General features: G+C 39.6%; 1 protein-coding gene across 2 annotated transcripts in view; it reads left to right on the forward strand.

The window, feature by feature from the left end:
* Window positions 1-2,728: 2,728 nt before the first annotated feature.
* Window positions 2,729-23,372, forward strand: part of zbbx (zinc finger, B-box domain containing) — an 88,523-nt gene continuing 67,879 nt past the window's right edge. For both annotated transcript variants that reach the window (XM_084716384.1, XM_084716385.1), the window contains exons 1-3: window positions 2,729-2,857; window positions 11,077-11,210; window positions 11,698-11,811. In XM_084716384.1, coding sequence (XP_084572510.1) covers window positions 11,146-11,210; window positions 11,698-11,811 — 179 coding nt within the window. In that variant the 5' untranslated portion in view covers window positions 2,729-2,857; window positions 11,077-11,145. The remainder of the gene's footprint in view (window positions 2,858-11,076; window positions 11,211-11,697; window positions 11,812-23,372) is intronic.

The following is a 23,372-nucleotide window of genomic DNA, read 5'->3' on the forward strand; positions in this document are numbered from 1 at the left end:
TTCACTTCTGTTGTTTGGGAGATTCTGCAACGTTTTCCTGTGAAACTCCAGCAGTTTTTTGGACTAAAAAACTAAACCTGGTCTTCATTTGGCATGAGGGTGAGACTGAAGTTTCATTTTTGGACCATCGAATGTCTGTTGCATCACTGTCCTGTGAGAACCATGTATCTCTAAAAAGTCAGAAAACAGCCTTTTTTCAGCTTTGTGGATTAAAAAGTACAGTATGTGCCTCTGGGATGTAGTGTAGAAGCATAAATTTGGATGAAATGGTACTCGAGTAAAGTATAAAATAAGTACAGTACTTGATGTACATGTACTTAGTTAAAGTCCACCACTGATTACAACTCTGCACTAATGCAAGATGGAAATTAATGGACTGACATTCACTGATGATTGATTAAATATTGAATTTAAAATCAATTAACTGACTAATTACCAGGCAGCAGAGCCAAAGCTCAGTGTTACTTTATATGTATCGGTTTTTCTATATTTTATATATTCTAAGATTTCTTGTTCATATTAATGTCAATATTCACTTATCTGAAGATTCTTCACAAAATATTCTATTCAATAAATATTGTTTTTGTTGTACCTCATTCTGTTCTATATTGATCTTATTCTTAGATCTTATTCTTCAACTGACAGATGGAGCAAACTGGGGAGGGAGGACTGTAGTGGAAGCACTTGGGTGTAACTGTGTGGCAAACGGTTTACATGGCTCTACGGTCAGTTAGCAGGGCCCCTTAGCAGAATTTGCTTAGGGCCCAAAGGAGGTCTGGACCAGCTCTGGACAACAGTTAAATCAGAATCCTGTGTGTGTGCTTGCCTGTATGCGTGTGTGTGTGTTGGTGCGCTAGCTTGCTCCATTTAACTGTGTGTGACAATATATCTCTGTGTGTGTGTGACTTGTTTTTTCTCTTGTTAGCGGCTGTGAGGCCTGAGGACCAAGTGCTGAAGCGGGTCAGGTCACCACAGACCCAGATGGTAAGACAATACAAACTCTCACATCAATGGCCGACTTTCTCTGAGCGACAGTGCAGCTTTCTTTTTTTTTTTTTTGGACCAATTGATCGATTTTTATGGTGATGCCTAGAAGAGAAGCCCAGAACTGCGAAAAAGCTCAAACCTTAAAGGCATAGTTCACCCAAATGTCAAAATTGAGTCATTATCTAGACACTCTCATGCTGATTGAAGGTCAGGTTTAGTTCTTATTTCCATTTCCTGAGTTTCACAGGAAAACAGCATTGCAGAAAGTGTTTGTAAGTGTTTTATGAACTGGTAAAGTAAACCCAACTCTATATTGGCATGAGGATGGATAGATAATGATGGAACTTTAATTTTTGGGTGAACTATGCCTTTAACAATGATCTGTCGCAAATCCAGGGTTCCCTTCTGGACATGTATAGGACAGGCTCGCTGCAGCAGAGGGAGGTCAGTTGTAGTGAGTTTCTGTGGTTACAGCGACACTCTCACTTTGAACCTTTCTGTTGGTTGAATCTTCTCAAAGAGTGAGTGAGCTTCTCTCACTCTTTCTGTCCAGATCTCCTGATCGAGACGTTCATGTCGTCTCTCACTCTCCCTCCTGATCTCTGGCTCAGTGTGTTCATATACAGATCTAACAGAGACTAAGTTGTCAACTTTAGCGTTGACACAGCAGAGTGTGGGGATCAGCTTCACTAATACAAGGGGAGACGATGCCATCCACAGCAGTGCAGGGGCATCCACAGAGGCGAAAATCCAGTCCCGATTAGAGGGGAGCGCAGCGGCCTTCAACAGCAAACCACTACAGCCTCCTGGTGAGCGCATGCCTAGGAGACTTGACGTTTTCCTTATTAGGAGTGGGAGGAATCAAATCATTGATCTTTGTTCTCTACATCTTGGCCCTTATTTCCAAGTTCAAGTTCGAGTTAAAGTTTATTTAATTACTCCAGACCACACAACGTGGTATGGAACGCAAACATGAAATAAAGCAAAAACACAGTGGTAAACGACAAGAATGGACCAATATGACAAACTAGATCATTTAAATAAAGGCAGGACATTGCTCAGAAAGGTACCTAATTTACCTACTACTCTAGGTTTATGTGTCTGCAGTAATAATATGAGTTTAAACATAGACAGATGGAGGAACAGCTCTAATCCTCCATCTTGCAAGCCAGAAAAAGGTAAATATGACTATTGTAAGATAAAACTGTGCAAGTCACTTTGAATTTAGACAGTTTAAAAAGCTGTTTTAGTTTGGAACTAGTTATGGGCCTTTGAATGTTTATTCATTGTGTTTGATATGTTATTATTAATGCTTGTTTTTTAACTGGCCCCTGGCCTCCTGTCAATTTACAGAAGTGGCCTTCAGGCAAAACAAGTTGAGTGTCTCTGGTTTATATAAATGTTAAGACTGTTTCAAAAAATAAGCCAAAGCGATTGAGAAAAGCTGGAAAACTGTGTTTAAAGCTGTGTCAGGAAGTGACCTGTCCCAGATTATCAAATTCAGGCAGATTTATTTAATTAATTTAATTCATTCTTAATTTTGACATTGATTTTAGGTTGCCAACTTTACACCTGACCAATAAAAACTAGCCTTTTGGCTAATTCTGGCATATTTACAGTAATGTTTATTAATATACGCTTTTCCCGGGAAAATAACTAATTAATTAATTTTAATTAATTAACCTCACACCCCTGTCACCTGTCCATCCTGACAGCCAATCACTCACTGGTTTTCGAGTAGGCGGCCCACGTAGCTTCCTTTTAAATGAGAGGTAAAAGTCGTGATGACGTCTGAACGCCGGGGAGTGAAGAAGACCCAGTCAGTCCTCCGAAAAGAACCAGCTGATCAATAAACTCCCTCCATGGCAAGGTGAGTCTGCGGAAGCCAGGTCTTTGTTCTTCCCTTTCTTGCCATTTATTTTCTTCTTTCACAAACTTTTGGGGTCTGATTCTTCTGTTTGAGAGAAAACTGAACTGAACTGTTGTCAAGTCTAGAAGGGAAGCCTTGATTTGTGGAACTCTCATGAGATTTGTGCGTCTGTTTCTTCATTGTGCACCTTGTACAACCCAATTTAGTTTTAAGTGTGGGAACGCTATGGTTAAATAAATATGGTAGGTTTAAGGACATAAAACACTTGGTCAGTCCCAACTTTTTACAGAATCATTGTCCCCATTACTCTGGATTACCCTTAGACCTGCTGCCATCAGTTTCTCAGGTACTATGTCTTCAGTAGAAGGTTGCAATGAAAACTGCTCAAAGTGAGGTCTCTGGGACATGGGAATGTAATTCTTCTTCTGGCTGTGAGCACGACAAAAACAATGCTGTTCACCTCCAGAGGCCATTTTCGCAGAAGACATTTTGACATGGCATAAAAAGCATAGATGAAACTTACTGTTGATGATGGCGCTGTTCCATTTCAGTATACCAATAAGCAAGTGAGTTTGCACAATACTTGGACCTGCACCTGACACATAGAAATGGATACCACAAAATCATACACAAGTACACTACTCAAGTAAATACACTCAGTTACTTTCCACCATTTGTACATTGGTACATGGGTCCTTTATGAGGTCACATTAAGCCTTAATGGTTATTTCTTTCTAATCTCTTCTCATCTCCATCAGGTATTGAAACATATGTCTTTTTAAAGCAGTTGCAAATGACACATTTCCTATAGCCTTTATTGCAACGAGAGCTGTGGCTGTCCAGAGATTTCTCAGCTGCTGATGAAGTAGTTGGCCATTTAGTTGTCTTAAAACATGAAACCGGATTAGTACTATTTTTTGTTTTGTTGTTTTGATCTTTCTGCATCACATTCCACACATCTTTTCTTCCTTCTCTGCCTCTGCCTTTTCTTCTCCTCAATTTACTTGGCATAATGATAATGACTTGCCTGGATTATTGATTGATTTCAAGTTATTCATTAATTATCTCTTTGTGTGTGTTTGGGGGGGGGGGGGGGGGGGGGAGGGGTATTTGAGATGAACTCATATAACATATGATTAAATGACCAAGTGAGTTTTATTTGTTGTAGACAAATATGGGAACGATGTACCAGGGTTTGAGGAATCACTCATTTACTATGCTTTAACAAAAAAGTGTTACTCTCATCCCCAGTCTCCTGTTAGTTTTGTTATACCTGTTAGGGTGGGATAAATCACAGACTTATCAGTTTTATCAGTAGATGAGATTTATGAGTGTAATCAGCCAGCATAACAGAAAACACCCGTGTAGGTGTATGGAGGCTTTAAAACATTAAGTTGAACCAACATCTCTTCAGTTGAACATTACAAATAGATTTACATTTTCTCTGTTTTAAAAGTCAGTTTTTCATTTCAAACAAAGAAATAGCTGATCTTGTATCTTCAGGACATGGACAAACAAAATCAACCAAAAAAATCCCAAAGCATATAATTTACACAACACTGACAAAAGACTACCCGTGAATCTTTGTGCAAGCAGCCTTCTAAGCTACTCAGTTACTGTGTGACACCTATCCATAATGGCAAACTATCTACGATAACAATGTTGTTATTGAAAAATATTAGCAATAAGCTGTATTATTACCCCAAGTGTACAGACATTCTTGTGAACCACAATGGATCATTTGTAACTTCACGAGGAGAAGACCCTGACGTACCCTCTAACTCAGAAACCAAAGGCAAAAGTGCAGAGGGTGATGCTAACATGGCTAAAGTTAGCCACGATGCTGTCCCAGCAGCTACAGGTAAACCTAAAGGAGCGAAGCCCAAAAAATATTGAATGCAGTATTTGTATAATGGGGTCCCTGCTCCATCTCTCTATCAGCTGGGGTCCATAGCCAGAAAAAAAACAAAAAAGTTGATCATACTCTTTTCAGTCTGTTCATGGAACTCATCATTTCAAGTCATAACAAATTAGAAGAACTCGTGTTTACAAGTTCTGAAGTGTTCTGAAAATAAATACTAGAAATTTTAAGTCTAATCTGTGTGACTAAATAAAATTTGTATATTTATGCTAAGTTAATGAGAAAAGATTAGTTGACTCCACTAAACTCCTATATGATTTTTTACACTGTGGTGGTTCGTGCTGCTGCCTTGACAGTCAAAGCAAGAAGTTCCTGAATCATCGGCCAGCTGTTTCTCCTTGCATGTCTTTTCTGCTGCTTACTCTGTGTTTTTCCCCCCACAGTCCAAACACATGCAGATCAGGTGAACCAGCAGATTAAAATTGCCCATACACAGCGTTTGCCTGGTGTTAATCCGATGATGGACTGGTGACCTGTCTCCTTGCCATTTGTGCATGCAGGGATAGTCTCCACCCCCCCGTGACTCTGAGCAGGAATAAGTAGGTATAGGAGATGGATGTGCAAAAGCTCCCGACCACCTTTTTCAAGGTTATTTAACAATTTCCCCATTATTTCGTCAGTAGACTCCCAGGATTATCTACAACCCCCCTGTGCATACCAGCAGTCACAAAAACGGTGTTGATTCTGGCTGGCTGACTACTTTCTCTTTCCATCCTTTCTCTCTCTGTCCCTGTTGCTGCAGCTCTGTCATTGCTAAAAGGTTTCCAAGCATTGCCAAACAGTCAATATATATCCAGCATGAGGCCGCCGAGGAAGGTTTAACCCGGCAGATGACATTCAGTACAGCGCCATAATCATTGCCTCCTAATGAATTAAATAGCCTTGACATTTCACAGCACGCTTGTCCTTTTCCTGCAACTGCTCAGCTGTTGTATCCCTCCTTTCATGCATTCTGTCGCTCTCTTGTTCTTGTTCTTTCTCTTGCATTGCTTTTCCATGAGCCTTCTGGCCTCTTGCTATCCCCCCACCTTCCCTCCCTACCTCATTTCTATCCCTCTCTTACTCCTTCCCTCGCTTCTTCTCACTCGTCTGCTCATCGGTATGCCGCTGCACGCCCAGCTGTCTATGCAGGCAGAGCTGAGAGAAGGAGGGAAAGAGGGAGAAGGAGGGAGGGATGGAGGGAGAGAGTCACTGTTTAGCAGCAGAGACAGAATCCAGCTGGAGGGTCATGACCCTAAATGACCATCCACGCTCACACGCACATGGGCACGCTCAATAAGTCATACACCCACACTTCCCTGATGGCAGGAGCAATAGGTCATACGCCAACAATGTAGGGAGAGACAAAAGTAGAAGAAGGGAGAGAGTGAAAAAGCAGGATTTAGGGATGAGGTGGAGGTGTGTTCACTGCTTGCTGAGCTATAATTGTCCTGTGGTCTGGTGGGGTGGCTGGCGAGGAGGGATAGAGACGTAGAAAAAAGAGGTGATGGAAGGGGCATGGCCTGCACTGGAGGAGTGCTTTTGCTACAGTGTCAGAAAGTTTCTTTTGTCCTGGAATACAAATGAGGACTGGATGGATGACTGCCTGGCTGCACTGTTACGGGACAGACAGACTCATGTATGCACAAGCACAGCCTCCGGGTCTGTTCCAGTTTCCTCCATTAGGCACATAGACGTGTGGGGCTGGGTATCGGTTAAAAATTTAGAACACCAGTACCAATACCATCGGAGTACCTGATACCAACGGAGTACTTCATTTGATAACTTTTTCTGCTTAATTTGATACCCATATATGAACAGAAACCGTTCCTGAAATAATTCGGCCTTCTACATTTTGTGCATTTTTGTCACACACGTGCATTATAGTGGTATATATATATACATATATATAACTACTACACAGAGTTTGCCTCTATATGACCTACATATACAAACAAGACCATCAGTAAGAAGATCCACCAGGTTGGATGTTTATTGAATTCTGATGAAATGAGCCCATGTTTTCCCAGCAAATGTTAGCCAGATAAAAAGAAATAAGAGGAGATTTTTATGCAGATGATTTTGTTTTTTACTTTATTTATTGTGGTTATTATGGTGGAAAAATGACCAGTCAACAAAATATGACAGTTCCTTGAAGTAGATTTAAGGTTCCATTCCATTTAGTGATGCAGAGCCTCTCCATGCACAATAGCAGACAGAACTCTGACTTTGTTTGACCTGAATGGAACAAACTTTAAATGTACGATTTATAAATTCTGCCACCAGGAGTCTCTCCCACATTAAAACGATAACAAAATACATGACTTGACGTTGTGAAGTGACATAGGATCACGGGATCACTTTCAAATCTCCACCATTGCTTATGAACATCGAACCAATGTGACCGAGGCAGAAATCATGTCATAAACATTGTAATATTACAGTTTTATTCACATTACTCTTAGACACATTTGCTGACTGTTGCTGGTCTGTTGGACTACTTGAATTTCTTTATATATTTAGGAGAAACTAATGAGAGAAAAAAACAATGCCTTCAAAGACAACCTGAAACATTTGCTTGGATGATTTGTGATAAAACTGCATTATAAACTAGATCAAGGAAGTTTCATATAAAATATAGAAACAAAAAATTGATCTTGTGAATAATGCACTCAGAGTAAAAAATGATTTGGATTGCAGGTGTAATTTTTGTGGAATGGTCAAGGAAAGCATCTGCCATTGAATCTTTCAGTATATTTACACTAGAATATTCTATGTCTTGACACTAATACTTGGTACTGCTGAAGCTGAACTTTTTCCATGTTTTGTTTTATTTATATGACGCATAAAAAATGTTATTTTGTAATTCAGATGTTTGGTTTACTTGAGAAATATCATATTCATACAGCAAAATGGTCAAATTCCATGCTAAATTAATATTTTTCCCCTGAATGTTTAATGTTACAGCAATAGCTTACTCTATGTAAAATTAAAAAACCCTGGCAGTGTAAATAGTTAACCATCTTGTCAAGTTTTTTTTTTTTACTCTCTGTGGCCTTTTGACTTTTTAATAATTGAGATTTCTCTTCGTTTGTAAGTACACTGTAGACTTTTACATAATGAACAGCTCCATGGTGGCTCAGTTTTCCTGTAGACAAACAAAAATAAGCACTGTGGACACACATGCACACTGTGCTGGTCTTATCAAATTCATTCTAGCACATTTATCTTGCGGGGCGAATGGGAAATTATTTTGCTTCTGATCTCTAATGATTGTCAACATGAAAGATCTAAACAACATCATCTTGGAGGAGTAAAGACAACTCTGAAGTCTGCTGAAAAAAATAACAAGGGTTCAAAGCTCCAATCAGAGCTATAACATTTATCTTGATGCTGGGAGGATTTTAATTAGATGGGAATTCCCGCTGCCCGTGATTACTGAGGCAATAGGGGACTTGATGTCTTTGAATCCGATTCCCTGAACAAACAAAAGCATACGATGATAATTCTTTTAAAAAGTTGAAGATTAGTCAACAAATTCAGGCGGGGAAAAGTTCACAACAACATACACACCAGGGGAAACTAGAGACGCAGCCTGTTTAAACTCACGAGCTGCGGGGTTATCGCGAGAGGGAGAGGCGTTGGTTGCTTAGCAACGACTGCTCAACACAAACGACAGAGGCAGGAGCATGGCGCTGGCGACAACCTGAAATATTGAGCAACAAATCGTAAATTTTTAAAAGCTCATTTTAATTTTCATGACAATAAAGCATGCAGGTGAACGACTGACTGTGCACACGTTGGTAAACTAAGAGGAGTCACGTAAGGTAAGTTCATAAGTATTTTTTTTTTCTTAGCAGTGTTTAAAGTTAATGTAGCTTACCTTAAGTTAACGTCTCGTGTCTGTCACTTGTAACTTTCGCTTTACATTGACTCTTTCCTGTTAAAATGCTGTAGAAAAACGTTTACATCGACATTAGTGTTAGGCCTGTCTAATGGCAGCTAACGCTGACGGTGTATTTCTCATTAGGGGCAGCTAAATTTAGCCATACTTAGCATACGTAGCTCATTGTCATTATCTTGATCAAATAACAATATTAGTTAGAATGGACTATAAGTCTGAACACACTCTGTTTGAGCCAGTGATCGCAGAAATACCCATATCTTTTACTTCTCTGTTAGAGTATACTTAAGCAGAGGTACAAAACTATGAGCATCAAAATGTACTAAAAATACAAAAGGTAAAAGTACTCATAGTTCATTCCAGTTTAGTTTCACTGAATCATTAAATTATTGGATTAGAATTATTGATGCCCAAGATGATGTTATCAAATGTTCTGTCCGCAGCCCAAAGATACTCACGTTACTTTAATAAAGAACTTATGAAACCAGAAAAAAAAATCACATTTAAGAAGCTGTTATTAGAGAATTCTCACTTAAAAAAAATACTCAAACTGATGGTTGACAAGTAATCAATTATTCAATTGACCGAGAGTGTTAGTAAATTGTACCCATTAATGTTAAATGCATTTGCAGTAGCCAGAATTCAATTAAAAGGGGTTTCTGTTTCTCCACATAATTGGCCTCTAAATGTTATGGTTGGTGGTCAGCTCTCCAAGCCTCTGCCTGCTGCAGGATTTTTCTTTTTCTTCTATATGATTTTAAAAGTAACAGAGTAGATTACACTGTCTAATGCATACTTAAGACCAAGTAAAATTACAGGCTTGAAAAAATACTGCATTCAAAATTTTATTTCAGAAGAAGTGCAAATTCAGTTCATTTCAGTTCAGCTAGTGAAGGCGCGGCTATACTTTTTTTTAAATTATTAATCCAAATGTGTTTAATAACTAAAACTGTTAAATAAATGTAGTGGAGTAAAACGTACCATATTTAGCTCTGACATAGAATGCAAGTGGAAAGTAGCATGAAATGGAATTTCTCAAGTAAAGTACTCCAAAATTGTAGTTCCATAAAGTACTTGAATAAATGTACTTAGTTATTCCATCACTGATTTTAGTGAAGATATACACGTTTTTCATGACAGTCATTTTGACATGTAACAGTAGCATTAGCTCAGGTGTTACAAGTGACACTAATTAAGTTCCTGTTCCATTCAGTCACACTTTGGCTTGAAAAAGGTCTATTTTTGTTTTCAGCCAAGACAACTGACTACAGAAGTGAGTTCATGATGCCATTGTTGTCAAAAAACCAAGGATGTCCACCGTGCTTGCCAAGGGGTTTGTTCCCTCGACTGAAGTCAGTGTGTTGAACGTGTAGCTTTGAGAAAGCTGCTGCCCTAATGTGTCTGTCACCAGAATTCCTACAACAGACGCTTTCTTATCATAGCAAGAAAAGCACGGGTGTAAAACAGGTGTTAATTTTATTAATCAACACTATGTCCTTCACTTTTGCCCTGATATTGTGTATAATGGTCTGCTGATATAGCTTCAAGGAGCACTTAATGTAAATGCAGCAGAGCCACCATTGATATTATTACATACACCTATACCTAAGTTTCATATAGGTCACTAGAAGGTGAAATTTCAGGGTCTTTTTAAAGAGGCTACCCACCTTGAATGAAACTTAGCTAACCATCTCCACCTAATGCCATTTTTAGGAGTTTAACAAAACACTGATACACTTCAGTAGCACAACATTATCTTTTGTGATACTTCATTCTTAAAAACACTATCGAGATACTGTGATACATTCAGTGATTGGTCACAGTGGTTCATTTTGTGTCGTATTTGAACCCTCAGCTGCTAGAAAACAGTGTTTTCATCTATCATCACTGTTATGATAACTTAAAAAAGTAAACTTTTAACACAGATTCTATGTATATGGTGGTGTGTTCCTTATGCTATGACAGTTTTCCTAAAATTAATAATTCGAGTGGTCTGAGAGAAAACAAGACTTCTGCTCCTCCTCTTGACTCTGTTTGCAGGCTTTAGAAAATGTAGCCTGTGACTTTGGCCGGTCACAGTTTGGTAAGATGAGTTGTTGAGCCTCATTCCCAAAAATGTCAGTATTTGATGACCTGGGAATGATACTCCACAATCACCTATCTTTCTCCAGAATCACTAACTGCACCTTACTGCTTTTACTCGTTGAAAGAGTTGCCAGCCATTTGTCAAGCATAGAAGTCTGCCAGATACAATTTAAACACACAGCATTGCTTGTTTTAACTACCTCTCATACAATTCTGTCCCTGCTACTTTGCTCATTTCATTGCAGCAGTTTCCTTTATGGCAGTGCGTGATTTAGCTTGGTCCCAGCATGATAGTCAGTTTTATTCCATTACTGTTGGTCTTTATTGCAGAAAAGAATCTTTGTAAAGAGCATAGCGGAAGACGCAGGAGGAATACCTGAGCCACCAGAAAGAAGAGGCATGAATTTAAATAACTTTGTGGTGCTTCCTAAAAACAAGGCCAGATCCGTCAAGCTCAATGCCAGGTAAGATGAGATAAGATCAGTGATGTGATTTAAGGCATTAGGTAGAAGCCCATTATGGTTACTTGGCTGCCATACTATTGTCATCTGTTCCCATTCAAATTCTGCCAGAGAATGAGTGTTTGACAAAATGGACTTTGAGGCAAGTTAACCATGTGACCTGGATTCTGATTCAGTGCGGCATTTTGGTTTTTTTCATATTGCCCGATGCAAATTGAGTCCAGTCTCCTGCGTAGTTTCTCATTTTCTAACAGGTAATTGACTTAATTGATGTCTGCCTTGGTGGTACCCTGATCCAGTGACTAATTGATTAAAGTATTGATCAGTCATGGTAACAGGGATCTGCTGGTGCAGCAGATGAATTGAACATATTGATGAAAGCCCGGCTGTCCAATCTGACGGAGTAGGTCATTTGTATGATAGATTGCTGTCGATTGATTGCATATGTGTGAGTGAGTGTGTGTGTGTGTGTGTGTGTGTGTTGTCATAGGAACCTGCAAGAGCTGCACATGGAGACGGTAACTCTGGCCCAGGAGAGCAAAGAGATGGAGGAGAAACTACAACAGCTGAAAGAGAGCATGAGTAAAGAGAAGGAGGAGAGGGGGTGAGTATCAGTGTTGCGGTTAGTGTACCAGAATAAGAGGAGAAAGGACGGGGAGGCAGTGAGGGGGAGAGAGGGGCAGACCCAAGTTGGAAGGTGAGAATGAAAGTACAGTAAAGAGCAGCAGGCAGAAAGAGGAGACAGGGTGTGAAAAAAGGGGAAGAGAGACTGTAGCAAATAAGTATGTGCAAGATGGGCAGCTGTAACAGAGATCACATATCCCTCAATCAAGTTCAGTTTAGTGCAGAAATAAGTTTATTGCTCCTTGTGTTGTCTGCACTCCATCACGTGGAATATTTTTTTAGCCTGCCTTCTGTCAGATCTTTTGTTCTAAACCCCACCAGCAACGGGTCTCTAGGGATTAAATTGTCCATCTGTTAGTCTGTCTGACTGTCCAACACTCCAATCCAGAGCGAGAAATCTCAACAACTACATGCCTAATTCCCTTCTAATTAGGGCTGCACAGTTATGGCCAAATTGATGATCACGATTCATTTGATTGACACCATTATTTAATCATGATAATGCATGTCTTTTATGGACAAAATATACACAGAGTTACAGTGTACTTATCTGTGCATCAAAGAAAGACCAGTCCTTATTCACAGTGCATCTCATTGAAGCAAAACATCAGAAGTAAAAAAAAAAAAGTAAAATTGTACTAAAACATTTTACCCCATATGAAATTAACAGAGCTGTGCTTTCACTTTCATGTTGTGCTACATTCATATGATGATGTCCTGTCTAGATTCACTGTTATGGATTTCTGAACTGACACTAGACAAGGACAGGGGTTCAGTGAGGTAACGTTAGTGGTATATTTCTTGGCTGTCATGCATTCATCATACTGCAGTTTATGGTGTTTTTTCAGGTTGTTGACACTAAGTAGTGTTGCTTTGCAGTGCAGACACAAGTCTCATGCACCCTTATATGATTTGTTCCTGCTTTAAAGCAAACAATGCATGATTTTCCCCCAAAACAATGCAAAGACGCATGCAAATAGAATATCCTCTCAATCATCACCCACAAGCCACCAAAAGTGTGAGATTCAACAATCAACTATCTTTCTGGTGCATTTACAAACAGCAACTGACAAATCCTACTTATTGTACCTTAAACATCATTTGATCTCAATCCAAAATACTTTAAAACAGTGGTACATTTTGAGGTCTAGCTCTTCACCTTCTACTCCAGATGTTTGATTTTCGCTTCACCCATCTGCTTTCTCTTGTATTTTACTGGTTTACTCTGGACTGTGGCTGCAATATCCCAGAAATTTTGCACAGGCTGTGGCTGCAGGGGATCTGGCTGTTAGTTAGGAAAGTACTTGATCTGGTATGCAGTTTAAACATCAATGTCACAGTCAGTCATTTTACTTTAATCGTGGGAGGCCAAAATTATTGATTAATATTCGTTTAATTGTACGTCTAATTGAGTACTGGAATACATACAGTATTTGGTTTGGCATTTGCTAATATTAAAATTGTACCACTTTCTTAGTTATAGTAACTCCCAGTGTCATCTTGAAAATGAAAGATTAACCTCCTCAGACAGGTAGGCAGAAAAGAGACAGAAGGAGGCCAGAAATTACAGCAGGTAAAGACAGGGATCAGAGATGACAGAGGAGAGAAGTAGACCTAAAAGAAAAAGGGGACTGCTGAGAGGAAGTCTATACCAACAAGAGGGACTGAGGAATGAATACAGTGATTTGGGAGATAAGAGGCTTAATGTATAGATGCTGAAGAAAATCAAGACCAGACTGTCACAGCTAAACACAAAGGGAACGGAGCAGGTGACTAATGGAGAGAGAAGAATCAGTGAGGGGTGTAGGAAGGTGGAAAAAGACTACAACAGCTGTAAAAGAGCAAGTGACAAGAAAGTGGAGACACTGACTAATAAAGATAGATGGAGGAGGAGACTAAATAAGAGAGAGGGGAAGGTCGATGACTTCTCTGCCTACAAAGGTCAAGAAAAGGTCGTCATGGAAGGAAAAAAGGACCAGTCAGAATTGAAAAAGCCACTCATAAATGAAGTAGGCTCATGTCCACATAGTGGACTACTCTAAAGGTCAGTGGAGCCCTACAGACTCTTCGTCCTAACAACTTGTACGCGACTATACTCACTTATATTATCCCCTTACTGGAATTGATGGCCAACAATCTTCCGCACATGTGAAAGACATTAATAGGCAGGCGTGATAAGCACAGACAGGGGACATAAGAATTTCCCTCAGAGTAATTGCAAGGCGTTTTCAGACGCTCACAGGTTTTCTGGTGTAACATGTGCAGTGTTGCACAGCAAATGCTTGTATTTATTTCTGTAAATAACTCTTCTATATTTAATCCAGTTTGAGAGGTGAAGGCAGCAGCCATTTTGACAGGAAATAGTGGGGTAAACACAGGTGTTACAGTGATACTAATTAAGGCCCCATTCCATTCAGGTCAAATAGAGTCAAAGTGGTGGTACACTAAATGGAACTGGACCTTAACTAGTATCAATGTGATCGCCTGTACTTAACCTACTACAGAATGCTTTAGGTATGACATGTTTTTGTAGGACAACACAGAAGTTAGCGTTTCTCTGCTTCCCCTCAGCAAAAAGCCAATGGGATTTTTCCATTGGATTTTGGATTAATGCAGAAAATAAACTCTCTAGCAAACAAACGTTTAAGATACTTGAACATGTTAGCATTTCAACAAGATAACCTTCACAAATGAACACCGCTTTTGTGATTTTTGAAGCGTAAATTCAGTCACTAGAAGTAAAAAGCTTCAGGTTATAAATGAACCACACCATGGTTGCGTGACTCAACGTCGTCCCCACTGAGTGACTGGTGTTAGATGTGATGACATTTGATGTTCACGACAACCTCTGGACTCTCATTTAGCAACTTGTTAACAAACCTTTTAAGACATATAAAAGCTTCAAAGTTCGTGAACTGGACATTAACAATGTTTACTGTATGACGCTGAACAAAATGTGAAAGTCTCTTAAGCTTGTGTGAACCAAAGACCTTATCTCAGGCAAATATGGAAGTGCTAATATGCTAACTAATTTCTGTGTTTTACAACTTATTCCTGTTTCATATCAATATCAATATCAAAAAGGCCTTTTACACAAATCAGTGATAAAGGTGGGAAGTAACTTTCAATATCTAAAAGTTCTGGACAGTTGAGCACAGTTATTTGTGTGTAAAAATCACACTTCAAAACAGATGAAACACCTTATTCTCATGATACTCTTCAGTAAGAATTCAGATCACAAGCAGCTATCCTTCAATTATGAATTGAGCTGAGTCTCTCATCTGAAAAAACAAGGTGCTCTTGAGATCAAGAATACAGTATTAACTTAATAGATTAAAACTTAATGCAGTTTCTTTGACGTTTTGCACCTAGGTGGATAAACCTAACAAACAGCAGGCCTTCATCAATACAGAGTACCGTGAGATTTGCATTTGGAGATGGAATTTGGCAAGTTCAACTTGGGAGTCCAAACTTGTGAGGACGGGAGTACGCAGTGTGATCAATTTTCAGCTGTCATTTGGACTGTGCTTGGCTAGATGTGGACTTCGAATTGATATAGTACTTGAGCTGTGACTGATGATGTTTCACAAGTCTATGAGAACACAAGTACAGACGAGAACTCAGATTGAGAACTTTTTGTCTCCCAAATCCATACATCATATTCACACAAGTCTTGGCTTAACTTGCCTAAGAACACATTGTGATTGTGTTCTCTTGGAGGTAGATTTGTTTTCCTCTTGTAAAGGCCAGGCCTGCACATAATGGAATTGAATCACTGTGCAAACTGATCATAGGCTGCACAGGCACAGGCACTATTCTCCAACACTTATATTTCCAAATTCTTACTTCTCAAATGACAAATGACAGGTTTCATTATGACAAAAGGCATTATGGTTTGTCTGCGATTCTTTTTTGATTATCAACAGTGGGCAGAGTAAAGCAGGCATGTTTTCAGTGGTAAACACCGTCTTTCAAGAGGCTATGAATATACGTTAATGTATTGGCTGTCATAGAGCCAGGTCTCCTATAGCTGAGTCATTGACATCACACATAAGTGAATTATATAGAAAGGCTGTCATGCTAACACATACCAAGGTATGCCAACAATATCTTAAGTACTTCATACAAGGCCAATTCAAATCCATACTGTCCTGAACAGGCTGTCTGGTGGCAAGGTAAAGGGGTGGAAATATTCTGAATACAGTGTACACTCAAACCGATATTGATTCTCAGCCGCTGATTCCACCAGGCATGTCCTGTCTGGGGCGTAGTTTTAATCCATCCTGCAACACAGCTGCATCCACACCAGCAGCATTTCAGAAGCAGAGCATTTTGTCCACCTGGTTATGTTGACTTGTTCAACTTTTGTTGATTTGCTCCTCTTTCCTTGAATTTTGTGCCACAGGGTAAGCAGGCCACGTGGTTAAATAATTTCTTTCTCGTCTGGAGTGTTGTATTTTAAAAACTGACTGGATTATCTCTCCTGTTACTGCGTCTGACTTCCTGCCGACTCGATCTGCTCTGTGCAGCTGGACAAGACATCTGTCAAAAATGGACTCAGTACATATCCTCCACAGAGAGCTGCTTCTGGAACGAGTTGTAACTCTGCTGATGGAATCACAAACATTGTGTAAAATGGCTGTGATCAGCTAAATTCAAATTCTTTATTCTAAATTCTGAATTCTAGTTTCTAAATCTAAATTTGAATTATAAATTCCAATTAGAAATTCTAATTACAAATTGTTGTTCTAAATTCTAATTCTAAATTCTAAATAAATTCTTATTTTTAACTTTTAATTCCAAATTCTAAATCCTAGTTATAAATTCTAATCCTAAATTCTAGATTTGAATTCTTTTGGGTGGACCTTTTTTTAAGTGGCTAAAATCCAGAATTATACTATTAAACTAGTTTGATTATCATTAAAGTAATTTTTCATGCAAAATGGCAGCAAATGTTGTTTTCAGCCTCTCATATGTGGAGATGTTCTGTTTTTGTCTGTTTATATAATATTAAACTGAATATCTTTGATTATGGAAAAAGTGGAGGTTTAAAGACATTGTCTTGGACATTTTTCAGTTTTTTCTGATATTTTATAAACATTGCAGACCTAGATTAAACATGATAACTAACTTTACTAACTAACTAGTCTTTGTTGTGTTTGATAACCACTAATAAATAGGCCAGTTTGTGCTGGGGCAAGTAAACACTGAGTTTTTGTAAGGAGATTTCTGACCCACTTTCCCGACCAGTCAAGTGAAAAACACAAGGGAAAACCCTTATTGTTCTTGACTCCCCAAAAATACATCTGTTTCTTGTTTTAATGACTACAGACCTGTTGCTTTAAGTGTAGTAATAATAAAATTCTAGTTAAGACAAGCATTCTGGCCAACGTTGTTCTGCTATAGTTTGCTTATCTGTCAAATAAAAGGGAAAAGATGCCATGTCAGAGTGTAATTTATTGACCATAGCTGTGTATTTAATACCACTGTACCATCTATGTTTACGTAAAAGTGTAGGGACCTTGGACTTTGTAATTCCATCTGCAAATGCTTATTTGACTCTCTGACAGGCAGACCTCAGACAGAAAGCAGATATCAGCAACTCATCCACCATTTTTCTCAACACAGGAGCTCCACAGGTTGTTACTTTAGTCCCTTACTCTGCAGTCTGTTCACACATGGCTGTTTTGCCAAATACCATAATACCATTGTGAAATTCACAGACAGCACCACAGTGATTGGACTGATACATGATAACAATGAGGATGCCTACAGGACGGAGGTGAGGGACCTATCTATATGGTGTCAAGACATCAGCATCTCCCTAAATGTTAAGAAAACAAAGCAGGTAACTGTTGATTGGAAGAAATCCAAAATGGTCCATAAACTAGTTTCCATCAGTAGTGTTCCTGTGTGTTTGAAATTGCAAAGAACCTCAGATTTTTTAGGCCTTCAGATGTCAGACTCACCCTTCTGTTTTCTAAACACCAGTTTTGTCGTTAGGAAGGCACAACAGAGAGAACAATTCTTAAAAAGCCTGGAATGTCCACAGAAACCTTTGTCAGTTTCTGCCAGGCTACCACAGAGAACATCCTCCCAGGAGCCCCACTGGTGCTGTTTAGGAACCTGACTGAACAAAACCACAAACAACTTAGAGGTACAGTAAAGATGGCTTTAAAAATCATAGGAACATAACTGCCACAGCTTCAGGACATTTATACCACCCGCTGTAGAATGAAGGCCCACCCAGCACATGGTCTGTTCTCACTCCTCCCCTCAGGAGAAGGCTTACAGAGCATCAAAGATCGGACAGCTGGCCTTAAAGCCCGTTTTGTACCCCCAGGCGGTCAGAATAATGAACAGTAGGCACCTTACATAACTCAGTGACTTGTTGCAGACTTTGTGCAGTGTCTTATCTATTGTTTGTATTCTTTCTTTATTTCTTTCTTTATATATTCTTTTAAGGGCCAGGAGAGCCAGGGCACATCCATTTCACTGCCTTGAAATGTGCATGGTACCTCTAAAGTTTATCATGACAAACCCAAACTATGACAGTTTACACTTAGTGAGCAGGCGCATGCACAGAGAGACACACAAATGTATGCTACCACAAAATTCCCATTACTATTTTGTGTGTGTGTACAAGACTATTAAAATGTAAATCTTATGTACGCATCTTCACATTAATTGGAAATGGATTGGGTAGCACACAGACTAACACACAAAATAGCATTTATTACCTGGCCCATTACTGTGAGTATTATCAAATAAACTCAGATTGAGGGGCATCCCAGCCGGTGTGGCAGGGAATTAATTTGCAGAATGAAAACAAACACTGGTTATTAATGTGATTGTTTTATTCTGTGCTCACCTAACTTCACTGATAACTCTGAGATGTGTTACCCAATGTGAAGTTATGGAGAACAGCTTAATAGAGGCGTACATCAAAATATATGAGCACATAAGTCAGGGACAGCTTTTAGGGAGAGGCAGAGTATGTATATTGCACACTGACTCCTCAAATAGTAGCAGCCAGACAAAGGTTACACACACGCACACACACACACACACACACACACACACACACACACACACACACACACACACACACACACACAGATTTACAGGCAGCACAGCTAATTACCATATCAGTGATTTAGAGCTGAGGTATGATGGGAGCCACTCATTTCACATGATATATTTCTACAGGTTTACGTTCTTATAACATAACCAAACAAAGAAATGCATACCATAGATTATAATTGTAGGTTAATGAATAATTGTTTCAGGAGATGAATTTTGTGTGTGTTTATTTGTATACAAGGACACTTTGTTTCTCAGCGGAGGCCCGGCTCTAATTAAAGAGCTATACATCAGTATGGGGAGAGGGCCATCTTGTCCAGGCTGCACAAACGATAAGCACATAAACACAGTGTTTCCTGTCACATTGAAATACTGCAACATTTACCGCTCCACCAGCCCCAAGATACGACAAGGTGCGTGCGTGGTTGCCTGTGTGTATCATTTGATACCAGTCCTCCATAAATAATGCCACTTTGTTGTTTGTCTGTTTTTCTTAGTGGGTACTACACTTTTTTTTTTGTCTCTGTCTGTCTTTTGCTCCTTAATCAGTCAAGACACACTCAACTCTGCTACAGGACAGGAATCCTGCTTGAGCCCTACAGTATGTCTTTGAAATATTACCAGCTTGAGAAAGATTTTGCTTTGTGTGAGAGCCAGATTGAAAGAGGTGGAAAGATTCAGCGAGAGTTTGTGTTTGAGTCAGCTGGCTAAACTACAAAGTGCAAATAGATGAAATAGTGTTCTCTGGATATGATGTGGCAGAGAGGTAACTGAAAAGTCGTATTATTATATTTAGAATTGTCCTTTTTTCTAATTTTTACTTTCCCTTTTACAATAGAAAATTAGTCAGACAGGCCATTGTTGATTTAATACTGCTCTGATGATTTGTTTTCGTGTGCAATGGTGTCACAAATCAGTCTTCACTATGCAGAGCTGTTGTCAAGGAGATCATAGTGGAACATTTTAACACCTTTTTCCATTTCTAGCACTACTGATGAGAACAGAGGGAGAGGGGAAATAGGGAGTCTTAGCAAGTCCTTTGTGTCAGTTGAGATGGCTCAGAAGATTAGTTGTGCTACCTTTTATATTTAACCACTGCCTTTCAGATTTAACAGACTGCCATACTTCCAAACCCAGTTTGTGTGTCATATTTGCTGTCTGTTGGTTGATTTTCTTGAATATAGAGTGAAAAAACAGAAAGCAGAAGAGGATGCAAGATAGATGAAACCTTTGTAGGTGCAGTGCTTGAAAGTAGAGATGTCCTGTTGTCCTGGGGACAACAAAAATAGCACCTGGGACACAAAGATATGGCTACTGGGACAACTGTCCCTTCTTTAGTCTTGCCCCTTTTTGTGTGGTACATTGGTCAGCTTTCTCCTTTCCTCTTTACTGTACTCAAGTGTTAGGTGCTTCTGTGTTGGAGAGAAAATGTCATTTTGAAGACGGTTAAAAGACTTTGCTGAGGGGGCGACCTGGTTGCTTTTATGAGGCAAAGAGAGACTTGACCAAGGTACAAAGTTTGCTTAATTGTCAATGGAGGAAGAGGAAGAGTCAACTCTGGGACAGTAGAGAAACTTATCATTACAAAAATATTGGTGCTGATTTCCAAGCAAAAAAGGTTATTTTGAGCCTTGTGTAGAGGATGGGATGAAGCTGACAACATATGTGGTCAGATTGAGGAGGAGTTGTCATGGAGTAAATTACATTATTAGGCACTAAAATAAAGCAGAAGCGCATGTCCTGTCAGGCTTTTACAATTGAACTTCACATTAATGGAGCTGCAGTTCCCCTCCTACCTTTTATCTGAGAGCTGTGTGTAGCGATGCAGCAGTCTCTTAGATGTGAAACTCAGCTTAACAGTTTGAATCAATTAATTGGTACACCTCTAATGAAAAAGAGGAAACAGATTCTCATCAGTTCCTCTTTGACTGACATGGGAGAAAGCAGGAAGGATGGGGTGGATGTTGGTGGTTAATCAGGTGTTCTGATGCGAGGGTTACCTGGATTTTCTCTAAGCTTCCTCTCCTCACCTGTCTTTTCCTCACAGAACATGCGAGTGTATCTTTGACAAGTCTTTACTGGAGATCTTCAAGCTGTGATTTATGCTCAGGCTTTGCAGTGTTACTCTGTGTCTGTGTTATGCACCACTCTGTTTTTCTCTCTCTGCCTTTCTCTCAGATCGCAGAGCTCCCGGAGTAGATGAATTGTTCATCTTTGTCTTAGAGTCGGGTTACACACACACACACACACACACACACACACACACACACACACACACACACACACACACACACACACTCTCACTTACCCAGCCAAAGAATAGGCGTACAAATTCAGTTTGCTGAGAGGAGGTGCGGTATAATCAGTTTGTGAAGAGTACACAGGCGATAATAAAGCCAGACCGGCGGCTTGGGGCAAACGCAGTACATCATTCTCTGCTTTGGCCGGCCCGAATCACAGATTTAATGTAGCTTTGTCTTTAGGCCTACATGGCTTACAGACACTAGCTCTCGTCTTATCTAAAAGTACAGTTGAGGATCCCCTTTTTCTGCTTTCTCCACTGTCTCTTTGCTGTGCTTTTCTTTTTATTGGCTTTTTTGCCCCCTCTGTTCGTCTTTCTTTTTCCAGCCTTTGTTTATTTAAAGTTTTTTGCCAGTATGTGTAGTTGTTTGGTTTGTTTCCTTTGCTCCTCCTAGCATCTGTTTCAGTCTCTGAGTGTGGATACATACATGTGGACCCTGCGACCTGAAACTGCTCATGCTGGACTGAAATGTGTTAAAGGGTTAGTTCAGATTATTTGATGTGGGGTTGTATGAGGTACTTATCAACAATCAGCATATTACCCATATTAGATGCTGGTTGACATGCCCCAGTTTGGAGAGGCAGAGATGAGTACCAGCATGGAAGCTAAGCAACTGCTGTAAATAGGGTGAACAACAAAAAGTATTTTAGCCATTTAAAAATGGTCTGTCGGTTTTAGTGGACACTATGTTTAGAATATTTTCACCATTTCATTTTGTTGTTAGACAGCCTTTTGTGAAGGGAAGCCACTGTTAAATAAGTCAAGTATTGCTCTTTCCAAACCATCCAAACCATCCATCTCAATTGAGAAAATCAGTAATTTTACCTCGCAGAATACAGGACCTGCTTGACCTGACTGTTGCTTTGTATGAGTTATTGTGTTTACTCAGGTGAACCTGAACTATCCTTTTAAAACACAGAAGTCACACAATAACACAAACAAAGTAATTGATTGAGGCAGCAGTAACCGAGGAACTCTCACCGATCTCTGAGGTAAAATTACTGATTTTTCCTATGGAGTTTGGTTGGTTTGGAGAGAACAGTATTTAACTCATGTAAGGACAGTTTGCTGTCAGAAAAGGTTGTGTGATGACAAAGTGGTGAGAATATTCTAACTATAGTGTATATTTAAAATTATACTAAAATTATCTAAAACCGCTTGTTGCTGATCCTGTCAGCAGCATTTTATTGCTTAACTTCTGTGCTGGTGCACGTCTCTGCTTCTCCTACCTGGGGCTGTGCCGACAGGTATCTACTATAGGCAATACATTGACTATGAATAAATACCTCATATAACCCCACTTCAAATTATCCCAACTATCCCTTTAACATTTGTATTTATAGGATTCTGTGTCTAAATAGTTCTAGCCTCTGGTAAGTTTCTCTCCTGTTTTTCCCTATTCTCTCAACTTGCAGTAGGAGAGAAGGAATCGAGAGAGTACATGATTACTTTGGCATTAGACTTCAAAGTGTGTGTGCATTTGCATGTGTGTGTACGTGTGGGACGCAGATGTTGTCAGTTCTCCCTTTAGGTGATATGATTCAGTTAAAGGTGATGGCCATGTGTATGTTTGGGTGTATGTCCTTGTGTCAGACATGAGCGTGTCCAGGTAAGACAGGTGGTGTTTGCCTTGGGTTATCATTGGATCTTCTGACGTTTCTTCGCCTTTCATCGCAGTATATCTTTTTATCATTTAAAAATATGAGCTGGTCTAACCTGATGTGGAACTGTACTCTCTACTCTCTACTCAGTGTGTTTCTTCCGCTTAGACTTTGATGAAGAAATGTTTTTTGACGAGGTGGCATTAGGTGTCGCGTTTGATGTTTGTTTCCAATATGCAAGCTGTGACTCGGAGGTTGTCATCTGCTATCCACCCACTAGACAGTGAAAGGTGCACTGCGATATGTGTGATAGCAGTGTGTGTGTCTTGAGTGTGTGTTTTTCTTCTTTTGGGTAACAGGTGTAGTCAGGTCACTGACTGCGATATCCCTCTGCGTCTTTCTCTCTCTTTCTCACACACGCACACACTCCTGCACACACACTGTATTATGTTAAAAGTGTTGAAAAGTACTGTTGTTGTGCTGATTAAACTTTACAATTTGGAACAGTCTCTCAGCATCACTGACATTCCATGCAGTAGTATATTTGTGTGTCTG

This window comes from Lutjanus erythropterus, chromosome 4 (assembly GCF_056507025.1).
Source record: "Lutjanus erythropterus isolate fLutEry1 chromosome 4, fLutEry1.hap2, whole genome shotgun sequence".
Classification (NCBI taxonomy): domain Eukaryota; kingdom Metazoa; phylum Chordata; class Actinopteri; order Lutjaniformes; family Lutjanidae; genus Lutjanus; species Lutjanus erythropterus.